The sequence below is a fragment of the Orcinus orca genome, chromosome 1 (assembly GCF_937001465.1).
Source record: "Orcinus orca chromosome 1, mOrcOrc1.1, whole genome shotgun sequence".
In the NCBI taxonomy this organism is placed as follows: domain Eukaryota; kingdom Metazoa; phylum Chordata; class Mammalia; order Artiodactyla; family Delphinidae; genus Orcinus; species Orcinus orca.
In genome coordinates, this window is record NC_064559.1 from 208,460,556 (window position 1) to 208,479,583 (window position 19,028).

General features: G+C 60.6%; 2 protein-coding genes across 12 annotated transcripts in view; one reads left to right on the plus strand and one right to left on the minus strand.

The window, feature by feature from the left end:
* Positions 1–8,634, plus strand: part of CHD5 (chromodomain helicase DNA binding protein 5) — a 66,115-nt gene extending 57,481 nt beyond the window's left edge. For 2 of the 3 annotated variants that reach the window (XM_004272325.4, XM_049713258.1), the window contains 7 exons: positions 131–239; positions 1,862–1,994; positions 2,397–2,592; positions 3,743–3,906; positions 4,022–4,136; positions 4,242–4,295; positions 5,080–8,634. In XM_004272325.4, coding sequence (XP_004272373.2) covers positions 131–239; positions 1,862–1,994; positions 2,397–2,592; positions 3,743–3,906; positions 4,022–4,136; positions 4,242–4,249 — 725 coding nt within the window. In that variant the 3' untranslated portion in view covers positions 4,250–4,295; positions 5,080–8,634. The remainder of the gene's footprint in view (positions 1–130; positions 240–1,861; positions 1,995–2,396; positions 2,593–3,742; positions 3,907–4,021; positions 4,137–4,241; positions 4,296–5,079) is intronic. The other variant, XM_033432790.2, reaches the window with a different exon arrangement.
* A 483-nt stretch (positions 8,635–9,117) lies between these two features.
* Positions 9,118–19,028, minus strand: part of KCNAB2 (potassium voltage-gated channel subfamily A regulatory beta subunit 2) — a 97,065-nt gene continuing 87,154 nt past the window's right edge. For all 9 annotated transcript variants that reach the window (XM_033432792.2, XM_004272322.3, XM_033432794.2 and 6 more), the window contains 6 exons: positions 17,775–17,860; positions 15,890–16,010; positions 15,565–15,659; positions 14,497–14,617; positions 14,066–14,154; positions 9,118–12,030 (listed from right to left, as the gene is read on the minus strand). In XM_033432792.2, coding sequence (XP_033288683.1) covers positions 11,941–12,030; positions 14,066–14,154; positions 14,497–14,617; positions 15,565–15,659; positions 15,890–16,010; positions 17,775–17,860 — 602 coding nt within the window. In that variant the 3' untranslated portion in view covers positions 9,118–11,940. The remainder of the gene's footprint in view (positions 12,031–14,065; positions 14,155–14,496; positions 14,618–15,564; positions 15,660–15,889; positions 16,011–17,774; positions 17,861–19,028) is intronic.

Consider the following 19,028-nt stretch of genomic DNA (forward strand, 5'->3'; position numbering starts at 1 on the left):
AGTATAACCTTTCCTAGTAACACTGGAACACTGAACCTCTCGGGGTGGGGAGATGGTAGAGGCTTTCCTAGGCCCACCTCTGTGGGGGCTGGGGGGCACCTCATTCTGCTTCCCTTGGCTGGCTTCCCAGAGCTACACACACTGTGGCAGAACGAGGAACGTGCTGCTGTGTCCTCGGGGAAAATCTACGACATCTGGCACCGGCGCCATGACTACTGGCTGCTGGCGGGCATCGTGACGTATCCTTGGCCAAGCCGGACTGGGCAGGACTGTGGTCTGTTCATCTGTGGACCTCAGGGAGGCATGTGGGGCTTGTGGGGTGAGGAGTCAGGGGCTGGTGCTCCTAACCAGGTGCCAGGGACCCTTTCCTGATGACGATGACAGTGACCGTGATCGTAATGGTAGCTTGTCCCTTTATAGTCAATACTCCATCCTCACAGCAGCCTTCCCAAAGGGTCACTACTACGATCCCCGTTACACAGAGGAGGAAACGGGTGCTCAGAGAGGCCAAGTGACTTGCTCAGGGACACACAGCCCTTCCATCTGACTCCACAACCAATGCTCCTAATTCCTACCTGATACAGACCTCACCTCCTCCCACTGATGACACCTGAAGGGTGCTTCACCATTTAGGAAGGCTTTCATTCATTCATTCATTCTTCAATTCCATCTTTACTGATCACCTGTCATGTGCCAGGCACGGAGGATGCAGCCATGAACAAAACAGCCCCAAATCTCAGTCTACCCGGAGCTCACATCCTACTGGGGGTAGATGGCGAACAGCATAAATTAGCAAAGTGAAGTTCAAGGAACATGATAGAGGGAGGATGGGCAAAGGGAGCTTTGTGGGTGGGGGTTGCCTGTAATGTGGGAAGGTCAGAGAAGGCGACATTGAGTACAGACCTCCCAGAGACAAGGAGAGGGCCACATAGCTACCTGGGGGGCGCCACCCAGCAAAGCCGGCCTTCATGACGGCCTGGAGTGGAGCTGGTTATTATAATGAGAGGTGGAAAGCTGTAGATCGGGGGTCGGCAGACCTTTCCTGGGAGGGGCCAGGGAGTGGCTATTTCAGGCTTTGCAGAGGACTCCTCCAGTCTGCCACGGCAGCAGAAGTAGCCACAGTACGTTAACCAACAGGTGTGGCCGTGTTCCAATAAAACTTTATTTACAAAAACAGGCTGTGGGCCGGATCTGGCCTGTGGACCCAGTCGTGGAGGTTAAGATGCTTGCAGCCAGCCTGCCTGGGTTTGAATCCTGACTCTGCCCCTCACTGACTGTGGGACTTTGGGCAAGAAAACTGCGTTGTGTTTCTTGGTTCCCTCTGAAGGCTCTGGCGGAGGCCCCTTCCTGGTCTGTCCCCAGCTCCTGGTGGCGGCTGTCAGTCCTTGGCGTCCCTGGGCTTACAGCTCCACCATTCCAGTCTCTGCCTCTGTTGTCACTCACATGGCCTCCTTACCTGGGTGTCCTGTGTCCAAATTTCCTCCTCTTACAAGGACATCAGTCACTGGATTAGTGCCCACTCTCTCCCGGGATGACCCCTTCTTAATCTGATTACACCTGGAAATACCCTGTTTCCAAATAGGGTCACAGCCACAGGTGCTGGGGGTCAGGACTCGGATGTTTCCATCCTCTGGGTTTTGGGGATGAAGGAGTTTATCTGATGAAGCCTCAGTGCCACGATTGGCCTCCTGGGTGCCCCTGTCAGTGGCAACTGATTGTCAAGTCATCCTCGTCCACGTGCTTATCTTGCAGCCAAGGTTAATGACTCTTTGGAGAGCACAAAGCCGGGGCGCCAAACCCCAGGCTGGTCTCCCGCCCCCCACCCCATGGCCAGGTTTGCCCTTAACGGTGCCCCACCCAGGCACGGCTATGCCCGTTGGCAGGACATCCAGAACGACCCGAGATACATGATCCTCAACGAGCCCTTCAAGTCCGAGATCCACAAGGGCAACTACCTGGAGATGAAGAACAAGTTCCTGGCGCGCAGGTTCAAGGTCAGTCCTTGGCAGGGCCAGAGGCTGGGGGCGGGGTGCTGCCAGAGGGCAGGTTACAGGAAGGTCTGGGGCAAAGAAATGAGCAAGCAGCAGCCCCCCACCCTGTATATCTGGATGCTGGCCAGACTGTCCAGGAAAGGGAGTCATTTAGTCCATCAACAAACAGGTGCTGGGTCCTTGCTCTGGGCCAGGCCCCACTGGGTGAGTGTCCCTGCCTTGGGTGATGGGTGCAGAGAACTCAGCTTGGGGCAGGCTCTAAGGGGTGGCCCAGAGGGTGGACAGCCGGTGAGGGGGTGTGTCCTTCTTCCCTGCTTTCCGCCAGAGCCTTGGCCTGCGGGGGTGGGTGCTGGCGGAAGGGGGCCAGGCCAGGGCTCAGTCCCTCCCCTCCCCCCACCCCCTCAGCTGCTGGAGCAGGCGCTGGTCATCGAGGAGCAACTCCGGAGGGCCGCGTACCTCAACATGACCCAGGACCCCAACCACCCCGCCATGGCCCTCAATGCCCGCCTGGCCGAGGTGGAGTGCCTTGCCGAGAGCCACCAGCACCTGTCCAAGGAGTCCCTCGCCGGGAACAAGCCTGCCAATGCCGTCCTGCACAAGGGTGAGCGAGGCCGCTCCCTGGAGGGGGGCCCACCTACCTTGCTCCTGCCCAGCGGCTCCTGCCCCCCAAGTGGGGGCGTGGGGCTGGGGACAGGACATCAGAGGGGACAGGCTGTCATCCAACCTCTGCTCTTACCTGTGGGGAAGGCGAGGCCCTTGCTTTTCTAGCCTTTTTCGGAAGGTCAGCGCCGTGCAGGCCCTGGGTGGGGGGTAGGTGACGTAGAAGACTATTACGTTGTACAAGCTCGTTTATCGAGCCTTGACAATATGGTTTATTTATTTATTTATCTATTTATTTTAGTGGAAGAGGAGAGGACCTTTCTAAAATTAAAAATTTTTTTTTTTATTGGAGTATAGTTGGTTTACAATGTTGTGTTAGTTTCAGGTGTGCAGCAAAGTGAATCAGTTATCCATATGCACGTGTCCGCTCTCTTTTAGATCCTTTTTCCATACAGGTCATTATAGAGTATAGAGTAGAGTTCCCTGTGCTGTACAGTAGGTCCTTGTTAGTTATCTGTTTTTTATGTAGTCGTGTGTATGTGTCATTCCCAGTCTCCCGACTTACGACAATATGCTTTATACGTTCTTTCTTTAATTCTTGTAATATCTTTAAGTGGTGAGGTTTTCTCATCCCATTTTCAAGTCGGTGCTGGGGGAGGTGAAATAGTTGCTCAGGGTCTCCCGGGATTCACATCTTTGACCCTCGTGCTCCAAATCCTGAGGAAGTTCCCAGGCTGGTTAGGGGGAGGGGGTGAGCCAAGCTCACGTGAGGGTCCCTGGACTCTGTGGCCCCGCCGCTGCCTGGGAGAAGTTTCCTGAGGCTGCTCTGTCTTGGGCGAGGATCCTGTCCCCTGCGGTGGCCAGCGCTGCAGGCCTCCCCGGGAGCCAGGAGGCTGGCTGAGGGCCCAGAGGGAAGCCCAGCGTTGCGTCGGGGTTCCTGGCTGTCATCTCTGCAGCCCTCGGGCTGGGAGAAGCTGTTGGGAAACCGGGTTCTTGTCCAGCAGCCGGCGGGGGCGCTGCTTGGCTGGCTGGGAGGGCCGGGTGAAGGGCGCCCCCTGGTGTCTGCTGCGCGGGTGCAGTAACAGCGACACAGCCTGGTAGCTAAGTGCCCGCCTGGGTGCCGCGCCCCGCGCCTCCCCTTCCCTCCCCAGTCCTGAACCAGCTGGAGGAGCTGCTGAGCGACATGAAGGCGGATGTGACGCGCCTGCCCTCCATGCTGTCCCGCATCCCCCCGGTGGCTGCCCGTCTCCAGATGTCAGAGCGCAGCATCCTGAGCCGCCTGACCAACCGAGCCGGGGACCCCACCATTCAGCAGGTCAGGGCCGGCCTGCGCCCCAGCCCCAGCCCCCCCACGCACGTCCTGGGCGCCCTGGGTGGGGGCTCGGGCCGGCGCGGGACTTGGACCTTTAAACCTGAGTCCTTGCCTCCAGGGCGCTTTCGGCTCTTCCCAGATGTACAGCAACAGCTTTGGGCCCAACTTCCGGGGCCCTGGACCGGGAGGGATTGTCAACTACAACCAGATGCCCCTGGGGCCCTATGTGACCGGTAGGTGCCCGTCTGCTTCCGGGCGGCATGGGCAGGGGCGCCCGCAGGGCCCCAGCCGGCCCCCCGCCTCCCCAGGCAAGCCGAGCTTTCCTGTTTTTGCCACAGATATCTAGCCGTCCCCGAGATTTCCCTCTGCTGCCGGGCTCGTTTCCAGTGGAGGTGAGGCCGCTCGTGGGTGCTGCGCCATCCCTTGTCCCTCCTTGGCTTGGCGAGTCAGGCCAGGCCAGTACGGGCCCTGGTCCCTGTGCTTCTTCACGGCCCTGGGGCCCGGGGGCCTCGCCCCTCCACGCTCGGGGACCGTCTTGGGGCCGGTGTGTCTTCCTAGGCTTCCAGACGCTTCCCCGGGAGCCTGGGGGGGGCAGCACATGGCAGGGTGGGTGCACGTGGGCGTGCTCCTCTGTGTACACGCGTGCGTCTGTGCGCCGGTGTGTTGGTGTGCGTGCGTGACCCCGGCGGTGAGTCAGGGACCGGTGCCCCCAGCCTGGAACCCAGACTCCACTGTTCTGCCTGCGCTTTCCTGCCGGGTGGTGGACGCCCTGGGACGTCACCTCCCCCCAACCCCTGCCCAGGACCAGGAGGGTGGCTCAGCGTGGGTGCAGCTCAGTGTTACCGGCTGGGAGAGGGTTTTAGTCCTGAGAAACCACCAGTCTGCTGTGGCCTCCTCTGCCCCGCTGACAGCGCCCGCTAAGCTGTGTGTCCCATCAGAACCTCTGCTTCGGCCGGAGGCTCGGGGGCAGGGCTGTTCTGGACAGGCTGCTCCTTGGGGGCCCCGCCGCCTCCACTCCCCAGTGTGGCCGTGGCCCGAGGCTGGGAGGTCTGGGCTGGGGGACCCCCTGCTGTCAGTTGACCATGACAGGTCGTAGTGGGTGGTCTAGGGTGTTGGGTGCCACCCCCGTGGGGGCCCGAGCACCCAGCTGTGTGACCCGTGATCTGCCTCTTGCAGCCGCGCCTGCCGGGCCCCCTGCCCGACCCCCGCAGGAGAGAAAAGCTGCCACCTTTCTAGAGCCACGCCACCCGAGGACAGAAGGGGAAACGGAGAAATGCCACCTCGTGGGGACAAGGCCGCCTGAGCCCAGAAGCGCCACCCGGGACGCACCCCTCGGCCACCTCTGCCAGGATGGCTTCCTAGAGGAGATTTCATTTCTTTGTACATCTTTTGCACTTTCCTGTTGAAGACTTGAACAAGTCTGTCTTGATAAAAGTTGAGTGACGTGTGGAGGAGTCTGACTTGCAGCACATATGTCTCTCTCTGCCGACGGGTTCCAGACCTGAAGGGAAGCTCCTGGGAGCCCAGAGGCCGCCCACGGACTCGGCCCGGCTGAGGAGGGCGAGCTGCCCGCTCTGGGTGCCCTCAGTCTGCCCCCATCCCCCAATCCCGTCTGCACCGTGCTCCAGCCCCTTGCCCGTGAGGCCCCCCGGTGCCAGGTGGGTCAGGACCGGGGAACTGGCCGGCCTGAGGATAGAGACCTGGCTGACGCCCAGGTCAGGCCAGGCTGCTTCCTGCAAGGCTGGAGACCACCAAGTATGTGCTGTCTCCGTGGGACAGGTGTCTGTCCCTGGCCCAGCCTGTCTCACAGGCCCTGGACTCTGTCGTCACCAGCGGAGGGTCTGTGGCCCTTGCCCTGAGTGGCAGGTCACCTGTTCCCCGGAGGGGAGGGGAGGGCAGAGCCTGCAGGTGTTGGCCTGGGGGCTGCCGGAGCCTTTGTCTCAGGCCTCCATGGGAAGGGGCGTGCCCTCCCTCTAGCGGGGTGTGGCTAGCGTTCCAGCGGGGAGGGTCACAGCAGCGCTGAGGGGGGCCCAGGAGCCCCTGGTCCTGCCCTGTGCCCTGGGAGGCCGGTCAGCCCCACCTCCAGGTACACACACACTCCCTGTGCCATCTCCTGGCCGCAGATGTGGAGAAACCAGACCACACGCTGGAGCCTGGACTTATCCCTCCCTCTCCTCTTGTCCCTGGAGAGGCCTTGATCTGGGCATTTGCCATCTGGGGTGGGCCACGACTGCCCTCGCTGTGTTCTCGGAAGGCTTGGGGAAAGCTTGGAGGCAGGGGACTGGCCCCAGTGGCCTCTGCAGTCTTCCCAGCTGGAGCACCCCCAGCTTCCTGCCTTGTTTCCTGCCAGTAACGCCCCACTGGAATCCTGACCCTCCTTCAGGCAGCTGGTGGTGCGCTGTGATGGCCCCAGTTTGGAGGAAGGGAGGGACGGGGCCAGGGCCTGGGCCTGTCTGTGTCTCATGTTCCCTCTGGCCCAGCCTGGAAGGGAATTCTGAGCCTTGAGCAGGGAGGGGCCTTCCTGGCGTGGAGCCCTGGGTGCAGAATCCCGTCTGAGAGAGACAAGCTGGACCTGGGCGTGGAGGCACCAGGGGGGTTCTGTTCCCTGGCCAGGACTGGGGCGAGGATTTGGGGATGTCTTGGGGACACAGGGCCACTGGCCAGCCCTCCCAGAGCCCAGATGTCCTCAACTGTAAATGGCTCTCCCTGAACCCCTAGAGGGCTGGACCCCCAAGGCCCCTGCCATCTCCAGGCTGGCCAACCCTGGCACTGCGGGTGGGAGGATTGGGGGTGGGGGCACAGATGTCCAGGACACACGTGACAGCCGCTGACCCCGCCTCCCGGAAGGGTGGGGTCATTCCTGTCCCCTATGGTTTGTCCAGCGCCATGTGTACACACGTGGTCCTCTGACCCGTCCCCCCCGCAGAGGTTCCGGCTCAGGTCATGGGCAGCGTGACCGCCAGGAGCCCCCGACACGGGGCCCTGTGACTCCGCCCTCTCAAGCAGGCAGTCAGCCTGCCAGACTGGCTGGCCTGGTGGGGAACACAGTGGATGCGTCCTGAATGTCAGGTCAGGGGGCACATGGTAGAGGACGGGGGTCTGTGTTGTCCCCACTGCCTCACTCCAAGGGCAGGGGGTCCTTCCCCTGCCAGCCCTTGCTCCCCAGCAAGCTTCCCTCTGCCCTTCTGTTTTTGCTCCTTCCCAGGCCTCTGCCCTTTTCCTCTACCAGCCAGAGCCAGGCGCCCACGGATGGCCTGGGCCCCGGCACTGCCTGGTCCAGGAAGGGCTCAGCTCTCCAAGACCAGCACCTGGGAGGCCTGGGAGGGGGGCTGCGGACAGCTGGGGAGTGGGTTTCTGGCTGACTGGTTTTGGAGAGGAAAAAGGATCTTAGGAATGTTTTCTTCTTGGTTTATCCAGTTATCGCCTGCCGAAAGTCGTCGTGGTGGGAAGGGGGCGTTGGCCATCAGTCTTCGGCATCTTCAGGCTGGGTTTGGTTTTTGCCGCGGGCAGGAGAGTCGTCCTGTGCAAGCGGAAGCCGAAAGTGCCAGCCCGCGCTTCCGTTTCCAGCCATCTTATCATTTAGACCAGTGCTGAGTAGGCTTTCTGTTGATCCATCTTGGGGCCACAGTCTCGGAAGGCGTAGCTGGCTGGGCTCCTGGGTGACCAGGGGAGTTTGGGCTGGACTGACTGTGTCCGGGGGTCCCCTTGCACACGCCCACCACGGAAGCACATCCTGAGACCCCCTGTGCAAGGGGGCCCTCCCTGCAAGCCGCCTTCAGAAGCTCCTTTGTTTTCTGCAAGTGATGACCATGGTCCTGTTCTGCTGGTACCACGACCCGTGCAGCCACCTGCCCTCCTGCTGGTTGGGAGTCCCTTCCCAGGGTCCTCTGGGGACTCCCTGGGCCAGGTCTGAGTCTTGCCCCAGGGACACCTGTAGCCCTTGCTGCCAGGTGTTGGGTCCCAGGAATGCTGAGGGCCTGAGGGGATCGTGTAGCGGGTAGGCTCGGGGACCTCCGGAGTGTGCCCAGAGTGGGGTGGCAGGAAGGAGCTTAGCTGGGAGGCGGGGGCTGAGGTCTTGGCCCGGCCATGGTCCAGGGTCCCCCCTCCGTACCTGCAGCTGTCCTGTGCCGACCACTATCTCTGTCGAGGAAGCTGGCTCTCGCCCCATTTTATATTTCTGGAAGTTTACAGTTGTGGTGCATCAGCCCAAAGTCATTGGCTTGTGTTTTGGGATTTTTTTCTTAGTTTCCAGATTTTTTTTAAACAAAGTATTTTTTTAGGTGCGATAACCCAGAAAGGGCCCGTTGGGTGTGTGTGTGTCCTGAACCCCTGATACTGAGCTGGGAGCCTGAGCCTCCCATGGCTCCTCTGTGCCTGGGGTTGAGGGCAGGGGCCCACCCCCCTGCCCGGGCATCGGTGCGTGGGAGGTCGAGGGAGCAGACGCCTGCACCCAGGCTGGCATCTGGCCCAGCTGAGAGGGGCCGGCCCCTTGCCTGGTAGAGCCCTCAGCTGGTGAAGGGGCCGGGGCGCTGGGGCGAGTCGGGACGGTCCCAGCCAGGCAGCCGGAGCTGGAGGCTGAGCCCCTGTGTGTAGTCACCTGTCCGGTCCTCGGGAGGATGTGTAGGAGGCTCGACAAAGACTGTAACCGACCCGGTTCCCTTTACTTTGTACTCTGTGTATGTCTTGGTTTTCTGTGTTTTAATAAATCCTTTGGGAAAGGATTGGATCAAAGAGTGTGTTCCTAGCTTCTCACTGATCTAGGATGGGGGTGGCTGGGGAAGGATGTGAGGGGGATGTCATCTAAAGCCACCTCCCACCTGAGGAGACACGGCCCTGTGAGGCTGAAAGGCTCGCTGGGAAGGGGGCGCCCCAAAAAGGGGTGTTCAGGGGTGGTGCCCGCCCCTCCCACCTGCCCCCTGAAACAGCACTGCTCAGAGGAACACTGAGCCCCCGGAGACAGCCCACAGGCCTCCCTGGACCCTGACCTCGGTCCCCAGGCGGGTCCAGCAGCCTCCCACCAACTTCCACCCCTGAATCACTTGGGAGCGAAGGGGGTCTCAGTGCCCAGTCTTCGCCTCTCCCCCAGGGCCCCTTTCTCCCAACCTCTGCTCAGCCCCTGCCGGCTGGCCTCCGCAGGGGGCGGCCTCCTCTCCCTCCCACTGCCCTTGGCCCAGCCCTGACCCCGAGGACCCCGCAAAGGAGGGGAGCAGACCCTGACGGGCTTGGGTTTTATTCTGTCATTCCATAAATACGCGCTGCGTCTCCACTGAGCGTCACTTGGAAGTGCGAGGCATATGGCATCTCTGCCTGTGTAGGGGATGCAGTTAGCTGAGGAGCCACGGTCATTAAAGGCAGGGAGAGAAAAGGAGCACGTTATTTACATGACTGGAGAGAACAGAAGACAGAGCAAGCCCCCGTCTCATCCTCGGGACCTCGAATTTGCCGTAGATTCAGGGTGAAAAATGCTGGGGGCTCTGTGTGTCATTGGCAAGGAAGACTGGTCCTGCGCTGACCCAGACTGGGCCTTCTTCCCGTGTGGGGCACTGCCAGGTGGACCCCTGGGGGCAAAAACTCTGCTTCAAGGGGAGGGTGAGAGGCTGGCTGGCAGCTGGGGCTCTTGGCGGGCTTCCCCTCAAGCAGGTAGGGTGCGGCTGGCTGGTCTGAAACCCGTGCCAGGCGGGGCCCAGGCTGCCCCTCCAGGGCCTGCCTCGGCCCAGCTCTTCTGTTTCCAGGCTCTGACCGCCCTTGGGCCCCACTCCAGCACCCCCGAAGTCGGGGGACCCTCCCTCAGGAAGCAGGGTGGCATCCCTCCACACCCACTTGCAGCGGGGATACAGAACCAGGCCGTGGATGGTGCCCCAGGGCCGGGAAGCTGCTTGGGTCTTTGCGCTGGGCACTTAGACCTTGGTAGAGCTCAACCCTGGGGGCCCTCGTCTCCCTCCGTCTGGGAAACATGCAGCCAGCGGGCTCGGCCTTCCTAGGTGTGGCTCATGGGGTGGGGGGGTGGCAGGGCCCCGACTGCACGCCCTGGTCCCTCTTCCAGCAGTGGGTGGGCAGGGTGACAGCAGTGTGGAGAGGTCCCAGCCATCTCGCTAATGAGCGGCCGGTAACCTGGCCCCTGAGCACGGCCAGCTGCTGGGACTGCCTGGCCCAGAGCACTTGGTCCCTGCCTGGATGGGCCTGGGATGAAAGCCGCCCCACTGCAGTGTCCTGCCCTCAGAGCCACATCCCACCGTGTGGTGGTGGGCAGTGGCTGTGGATTCTGCTGGGACAGGCTTGTCCCCTCCCCACACCCACAGGCTGAAGTGTGCAGGGGACTTGGTGAAGACGACCCCCAGGGGCCTGGTCTACAAAGAGGGAGAATGTTCCAGACTCCAGGGCCAGCACAAAGGTCAGGAGTGGAAGAAGGTCCCCCCTCCCCCCACTTCTGTGGCTTTCTTAAAGCCAGTTTCCCAGGCCTTGGCTCAGCCAGGACTGGACGGCGGCCCCTCTGAGAATAATGGCAGGGACGGGCCTCTCTGAAGGGCAAAGCAGGATGGGCTATGTCTGCCCAAGGGCACGAGGGCCCGTATTCGGTGGGCTGGGGCGTCTGCAGAGCCTGGCCCCCAACTCCCACCCACCACGGCCAGCAAAGGCTGGGTGCCGCTCAGGACTATGTGGCTGCGCCTCCTGGCGGCCGGCCCGCCTCCCCGCCTCCATCCCTGCAGCCCCAGGCCCGGCTACAAAGTGGCTGACACTTGTGAATGTCCCTCCCTCCCTCCCTGTCCCCAGTCTGTTCCAGGCTTGGGGGGAGGGGGGGCTGGTGTGGACAGGAATGACCGACCCCAGCCGTCCCTCCGTCTTCGTGGGCTGTGTGGAGGTGTCCTGGGGGCGGCTCTGCTGCCCTGGTAACGAGCTCTGAGCACCCCACCCCACCCACCTGGTCTGCGGCCTCGCAGGGGGCACCGCTCCACGGAGAGGCTCCCGGGGTCTTTTCCTAGACCGCGGGGGCTGCTGCTGGCTGGCCCCCAGGCCCCAGGCACACAGCACAGAAAACCCCAGGGACTCTCCCTCGTTGAAGGGGTCCCAGCACGTGCTCTCTGCAGACCCCAAGGCCACCACCCCCCGGCACAGCAGAGGCTGGCTACCTGGTGTGTGGTCAGCAGCCAGTCCAGCTGAGCACGTGTGACCTCGGGGCCTTCTGGGGCGAGGACAGAGGGGCGGAGGACTGGGCACCTGGCAGGGAGGGAGGGCAGGTGGGGCCCTGGAGGGACCTGGACTGGAGCCCAGGCACTGGGGCTCATCAATTGTTTGCGGGGAGGAAGCCAGCGGGGCGAGGAGCTTGAAATCAGAGCCCCCCAACTTTTTGTGCGTCCCAAACTGCAGGGCGAATCTCCCTGGATCCCTGCCCCTGCCAGCAAGGTGGCGGGGGTTGGGGGTGGTCAAGGGGCAGCTCGGAAGGCCCCTCGGAGACACACTGGGGCGGGTGGTTGGGAGAAGGGGCTGGGGGAAGAATCCGGGGTCAGGCCCGAGGAAAGTACCCGGAGCCCTTGGCAAGAGGGGGAATGAGGGAGACCCCAGAGGGAGGCCTGCCCTGACCAGGGCCCCGCCGAGGGGCCACAGGAAGAGGCAGACCCGGCTTCCTCTTCCCTTCCCCAATGCCGGGTGGGGTTCTCGGCAGAGGAGAGGCCGGCTCTGCCCGCCCCCAGGCCCCAGCTGGTCTTGGCTTGGCCTGGACTTGAGTCTCTGAGACGGCCCGTGGCTGGGCGAAAACATGGTGGTTTCCTGGAGGAGGAGCAGAGACGGCAGGCTTGGGTGGGACCGCACGAGTGCCTTCGAATCAATGCCGACTCCCCGACACGAACCCGACAGCGGTCCTGCGAAGCAGCGGGTGGTGTGTGGCAGCGACTTCCGCGGTCTCTTCCCGGCGACATCTTGCTGCGTTGTTTTGTTTTTGAAGCAAACCACACTCTTGACTTGGCTTCAAATAGCTTAAGCGAGCTAACAGAGAGGCTAGGAGGGAAACGGAAACCGTCCAGGCAAACGGCCGGGGGCTTCTTAGGATCTGTAGTCCTTTTTGCTGTAGGGTTTATTGCCCAAAATGCTATCGATCTCGTGGATAATGGAAGACGACAGTTTTGGAAGGACCTGTGTGCAAAGATGGGAGCTATTCAGAATCTACCACCAAGACTGGCCTGGCCTGCAGGTGAGGTGGGGTGTAACGGAGCAGGGCCCTATGGGGCCTTCCTGGAGCACAGCTCCACCCCTCCACCCCACAACATCCTACGTACGCCTGCCTCTTATCTGTAGAAGAACTTTAGCCCAAGAATAAATTTAATCGGAGAAACGAGAAAATGAAAAAGCAAAGAAAAGCAGTCAAACGGGACAAAATAAGAATGGTTTAGCCATTAAACAAAGTCAAGGGCTTTTAGTCCCTGCGCAAGGGCTACAGGTCATATTCTGAGCCATGTCCTTTGAGCTGTTTTGCAGCTACTGAAACCCCACCAGGTGTAAAAAGTAACCGCATGATGACCAGACTGTAGCCATGAAACAAGCTACATCCTGCACAATTCCAAGAACTGGCCTCAGGGAAATGGGAACAAACTCACCCTGGAGTTGAAGATTAACTGTACTTAAAACAATCAGGTGGCCCTGCTCAGATGACCACATGACCAATTTCAAGATGACCGTCAGAGCTAACTGTGCTGCTCTGTACATAGCCTCCTCCCTCCGCCCATAAAGCACCCCTGAAACTCCCCTTTAGAAGCTCTTGCCCCCTGATCAACACGGGGAAATTGGATCTTTGGGACGTGAGTCCACCTTCTCCCAGGATCACCAGCTTCCTCAATAAAGCTACCTTTCCTTTTACCCAACACTTGTCTCTCAGCATTGGATTTTTCTTTTTTTTGGCCGTGCCGTGCAGCTTGTGGGATCTTAGTTCCCCAACCAGGGATAGAGCCCGTGCCCCCTGCAGTGGAAGGGCAGAGTCCTAACCGCTGGACCTCCAGGGAAGTCTCAGTATTCGGATTCTTGAGCGACGAGCAGCTGAACCTGAGTTCTGTAACAGGGGGACCTTCTTCCAGCCGCCCGCTGGCCCCAGACTGTCCTGCTCTCATTGCATGCGGCTCCTGAAGCAGATGGGGGCCATGCTGCTTCTGTATTCCAGAAGGTTTGGGGCAGAGGGAACCTGCCCTGGTCTAAGCTCTGCCCCTCAAATGGAAGGACAGCGACGGCATAAAATGCAGGTTCCAGGACCAGAACACCTGATAATCCACACCCCCAAACTGCTTTTTCCAGCCGTCTTGACCTCAGCCAACAGCAACATCCCCCTTCCAGGTGACAAACCCCAGGGGCTGTCTGACCTGCTATCCCGCACCCTCACATCCAGTCTGTCAGCCAGTCCTGTTGGTCCATCTTCCAGAACATCCAGATGATCCAACCAGCTGTCCGTCTGCACCACGGCCATCCCTTGCCCCGACACGGTCATCACTTCCCAGCAATCTCCGTGCTTCCCTTCTGCTCCCCAAACTTTTTCCTCCACTCAGCAGCCAAAGAGCGAGAGGGAGCCTTTTAAAATCTAAGTTGGACCCTGCCCCTCCTCTGCTCCCATCTCACTGGACCATTGCGGAAGTCCTCAGAGGGCATGCGGTGGCCCATGGGTCTGCCCCCACGCCGAGCTCATCTCCTGCCCCTGCCCCTCTGCTCCCGGCCTTCTGGCCTCACTGCTGTCCTGGGCTTGTGCCCACCCTGCGCCTTCACATGAGCCTGGAGCGTTCTTCCCCCGAGTATCTGCACTGCCCACTCCTCATCCTTCAAGCCTTTGCTCACAAGTCACTTTGTCAACAAGGCTACCCTACGGCCCCCTTCAACCTGGGTCCACGGCTCCCCCCCGCCCCGCCCCTGCTGGACACCCCCGACCTTGCTCCAGGTTTCTTTTTCCAGAGTCCTTATCACCCTCCGACACCTATTCTATCTTATTCCTCGCATTTAGTGTTTTCCGTCTGTTCCAGCTAGAAAGCCAGCTCTTCGAGAGCAAGGCTTTTTGGTGGTTCACTGCTGTAGCCCAGGTGCCTTGAACAGTGTCCGGTATGTAGTAGGTGCTCAATAAGTACGTGCTGGACAAGTGACTGGCTGAGACCCTGAGCTCTGCCCAGGGCCTGCAAGGCTGGCGGCCCCCACTCACCTGTATTGCTCCAATATTCTCCATCAGCTGATCTGCGCTGGAAGCACCCAGGAGCACGGAGCTGACCCCCTCGTTCCTCAGGCACCAGGCTGGGGGGCAGCAAGACCAGAGGTGAGGGAGGCCCACCCACGGCAGGGCCCTCTCTGGCTCTGCCCCGACCCTGCCTAGGCCAGCCTCCTGGGCATGGGGCTGAGGGTGCCCAGGAGTGGCATGGCAAACCAGGGGCTCAGCAGTGCTGGGGGGACCCTGGCACCAACTGCCGCCAGTGGAGAGATGGCCCAAGTGCTCAGGGACCCACCCCCATCCTCTCCCCATGAATGTGGGAGCCCGTTACCCACAGCTGGCTGGTGGAGGGGGTGTGGCCCGAGCACTCAGGGACTCCCGACATCTCCCTGGGACACCGGTCTCCACCCTGCTCCCCAGCCTCTTACCTATGGCCAGCTGGGGGAGGGTGCAGCCCAGGCGCTCGGCGATGGCCTGCAGCTCCTTCAGCTTGGCCTGCTGGCGCCGGCCCTCCTCACTCAGGATCTTGTCTTTCAGCCACTGGTAGCCCTGGTTGTGGGGTGGAGGCACAGCACAGCCCACAGGTGAGGGCAGGTCACCTGAACCTCTGTATGCATGGCACAAAATGATGATTGGGGGCACGGCGGCACCCCCCGGCCCCGGCCTAACCACGTCCTGCTGTGGTCCAGACCTGGGCAGTTGGAAGGATGGGAACCGTTGCATCTGAAGCCTGTGGGCTGTCGGGGAGCTGAGGCCAGGCCCCTGAGCCTGGACAAGGAGGTGGACAAGCCGACCTTCCCTTCTCCTGGGAGGCTGGGCGGCCCAGGAGGTGTGCCCACAGCAAAGTCAGGGAGCCCCCAGGGAGGCTTGCTGGGGGCTGGGCAGGAGTGGGGGGCAGGCCATCCTGCTCTTGAATCTGGGGCTGGGGTCTCCAGTACTGGCTCTGCCCCGGCCTGGGCAGGCCTTTCTCTCCCTGCTCCTTGACCCCCAACCCCTGCAGCCTGTAGACCCTCCTGAGTCCTCACTCCGAGGTGTGTGTGTGTGTGTGCGTGTGTGTGTGTGCGCGCGCCCGTATGTGGGCCGGGGGGGACTTGTCCCGGGGGGGCATCTCTGAGTGACACTGAAGAAACCCCGCAGCTCTCAGCCCAGAGGTCTCAGGGATGGGCCAGAGAAAGTGTGCGGGGTGTCTGCAGGGGGAGGAGGCATCCCAGGGGGCACATGCGGATCCAGAGCAGGTGGTGAGGGCTGAACCTGCGGGGAGGGCAGGAGGGCGGGGGAGCGAGGGGCTTCTTCACCTGGGGGATGTCCCACAGCTGGGCAGCCTTTCTAGACATGGGGTCAGGCCAGCTGGGGCTCCAAGTTCCCATGCTCCGAACCTTCCCGCAGACAGTGGCCCAGGGAAGCCCCGCCCAGCACCAACGTGTCTGCCCAAAAGCCCCACCCCTCCAAAATGCCCGTCCTGCCTGTCCCCTCCCCCAGCCCGGCCGCTTCTTCACCTTCAAAGAGGCTCTCGAGTAGGGCGGGATGCCACTGTCGTACTTTCCGGACACGATACCACAGGCCAGAGGGGACCAGGTCATGGCGCCCACTCCTGGGAGAGGAAAGCCGGACGAGGTCAAACCCAGGTTCCCGAAGAGGGGAGGGGCGGGGCAGGGCAGGGTCGAGGGGCGGGGCAGGGCAGGGTCGAGGGGCGGGGCGAGGGGATCTGGGATGGGGTTGGGGCAGGGCTGGGGAGGAGGCGGAGCAAGGGAGAGGGTGGGGCGGGGCGGGGGCGGGGCCTGGAGGGGAGGCGCGAGGGCGGGGCCGGGCAGGGGAGCCCACCTATCTTGTGGAAGAGCTCGGGAAGCTGCACCTCCACCTTTTCGCGTTGGAACATGTGGTACTCGGCCTGCTCGCAGATGGGCGGGATCAAGTTGAACTGCCGGGCAACGGAGTAGGCCTCCTGGGAGAAGCAAAGAGGGACATGGAGGGTCCCTGCCGGTCAGCGGTTCTGAGGGGCCTCCGGGGCAGCAGGGAGAAGACACAAAGGCATCCCCAGGAACGGCTGGCCCTCCTGCCCCTCCCCTCTCCTCTCAGCTTTCCTGGGAGCCTGTTAGGCCCCCCTCCACGAGTGGAGAAAAGTGAGTGGGTTGTGGGATCCCAAGGCTGAAGGGATTTGGGGGGAAGCACAACTCAGTAGTGAGGCTTGGGTCCTGGCACTTACTGGCCGGGTGTCCTTGGGTAAGGGGCTCACCCCCCTGTGCCTCAGTTTCCCCATTTGTCATGAGGGTCAAATGAGCCAACAGGGTTGGCAGCCCTCGGGACAGTGCCTGCCTGTTACTGGTTTTATCATGATTGTCACTCTGGGGCCTGGACCCAGGATGATGGCAGGGGCAGAAAACACTAGGTCAGGAGGGGAAAGTGGCCGGCATCAGCCCATTTCTGGGACTTGGAGGTCAAGGCCTCCACTCTGCAGACCGGATGGGTGTGAGCTCCTGGGGACGCCCGTCTGCCAGCCCTAGAGGCCCTTTCCCCTTTAGCTTGAGACTCAGCTTTCACATCTGTAAAGTGGGGATGAGATCCTGACACCTCAGTGAGCTCTGTGCTGGGTCCAGGCAGCTTCAGAAAAATGCCGTATGATCATTAATGCCGCAAACTCCAAAGGCCGATTGATACCATGGGCTTCTAAAGTTGTCTAACTTGAAATGAAAATCCTGCTTAATTTTTTTTTTTTTTTGGATGAACCAGAAATCTGGGGCTCACTAGAGGAGAAACCCCCTAGCAGGGATGCCAGGACGTGGGAAATTCTGGTGGGTGGGGCATGGGAAAGGCTGAGGTTGGGAGGAGGCCTGGAGGCAGGGGTGAGGGCGCCAGCCTGAGAGCTAGTCCTGCGAAGACGAAGACGCAGTCCCCAGGCCTCTGCCCTCCCCCCACCAACCAGCTGCCTGCCTCTGAGAAGCCACCCTGCCGACCCTTCTGGGATACCCCAGAAATATTATGAAACATCTGTCACCCTCAGCTACTGATGGCTCCCGTGGAGGGAAATGACAAGGAAGGGGATGCCTTCCTGAAAATGCAGGTGAGGGGGAAACATCATGGATTATGAGATGGAAGCCCAGGCTCTGAACTGCACGGCCTGAGCATCCATCTTGGCATGGGCTGTGTGACCTTGGGTGTGTTACTTAACCTCTCTGTGCCTCAATGTCCACATCTGAAAAACAGGATAACAGTAGCACTTACCTCATAGGGCACTGTGAGGATTAAATGGGAGTCAGTCCACATGAAACCCTCAAATCTAACGGCACCTGGAACACCACAAGAGCTCAGCACGGTGGCTGGCACTGTCACCGCTGCTGAGCACTGGCTGAGCTCCAGGACCCCCACTAAGAGCTTCACACCTGTTCTCTCAGATAATCGTCACAACAGCCTCATGACGGGGTAGGTTGCCCTTGCAGTCTTGTTCTACAGGTGGGGAAACTGAGGCTCAGAGAGGTGAAGCCATCTGTCTGGGGCCACGCAGTGCTGGGATTCAAGCCCAGACCCCTGTGTGCAAGGCCTGCGGACATCACTGCCACATGTCACCATACTGTCCCTCCCCATAGTACCTAGTTATCTGTGCATTAGGGACCAACGGCACTGAACCTGCTAGAGCCCCGGAGTCACCATCCACGGAGCTGGGGCCGGGAGCCCAGCTGGGGGACACGCACACACCGAGAGGTCACCGTACCATGATCTCCATGGAGCTCCAGCGCGATGTGCCCCAGTACATGGCCATCCCCTGGTTAATGACGTGGGTCATGGCACGCACCGTCTCTGTCACGAGAGAAGGGGAAACCACAGGTGGGGGGGGGCGGCCGGGGGCACGGGGCCTGGCCTGGGGACATTCTGCAAATACAGGCGGGCGCCAGGAGGAGGGGGAGGGTGCTGTCGGGAAGGCTTGCAAGCAGTGTACTTCCCGGCTCCGGAGTTGGGGGCGGCCTGGGTTTTCTGGGACCACAGAAAAAAGTGAGCCTCTGTCCAAGAAGCTGGTCTTGAAAACAATGTTCCCAAATAGTTAGAGGTCTTATGGAATCTTTGAAAAATGGGTTATGGATGGATTGAGACGTTTCTATGGCAGATTAGAGGGATGCAGGAAAGGTGAGGTCAAAGAATGTGACTCTAGAACGGGGGGTGTTCTCTAGTCTGGGGAAGAATGGGGGACCCTGATCGCTCAAGAAGAACCAGATAAACGGATTAAGGTTACGATCAGATTGACAGATGGCAAGAGGAAGTAACATAATTTCTGCCCATTTCTAGTCTCCCACTTGGGGCTACTCCGGACTCTCACTGGGATCTGGAGAATTGAATGGAGAGGTAATAATAACATCTGTCGGGAGAAAGGGCAGGGTGTGGGGCCCTGGGTGGTCCCAGGGGTTGGGGGCTGCAGAGCGGAGCTCCCCTCGAGTCCAGAAGAGCCAGCAGTAGACATGGAAAGCCCCCTGTGGACCACGCCCCGACTTTCACACCAGCCCAGTATCCAGGAGCAAGGGACCCTCTCCCCATCTACACTGTGATAGATTCTTCCTTGGACTCAAAAATGTTTTTTGAGAAATAAAAATCTCCCAGTTAGTGTCGCCCCCGAGGCTGTTTTGGCCCCAGGGGGATATTGTGGTTTTTAAAATTGAACTCGACCTCAAATTTTAAAATTTTAAATGGCTCTTAGCTTTGCGGGATGACGGGCTACCCCATCAGTTTCTCTCAGGTCCCATACAGTGCTTGCAAGTTCGACTGCCCAAGGCAGCCTCAGAAGTTCAGTTAAAGTACAAGTGTTTCTAAAAACAAATACCCCTTGAAAGTCCCCATCTCTTCCAAAGTGGCCACTGACATGGGACAGCTGAGGTCCCTGAAGATGGTGGGGGTGGAAGGAAGGATGGAAGGAAGGAGAACGCAGGTTGGTTCCGAGAGCTCCACCTTGGAATGGCCCAGGACCACTGGAACCTTC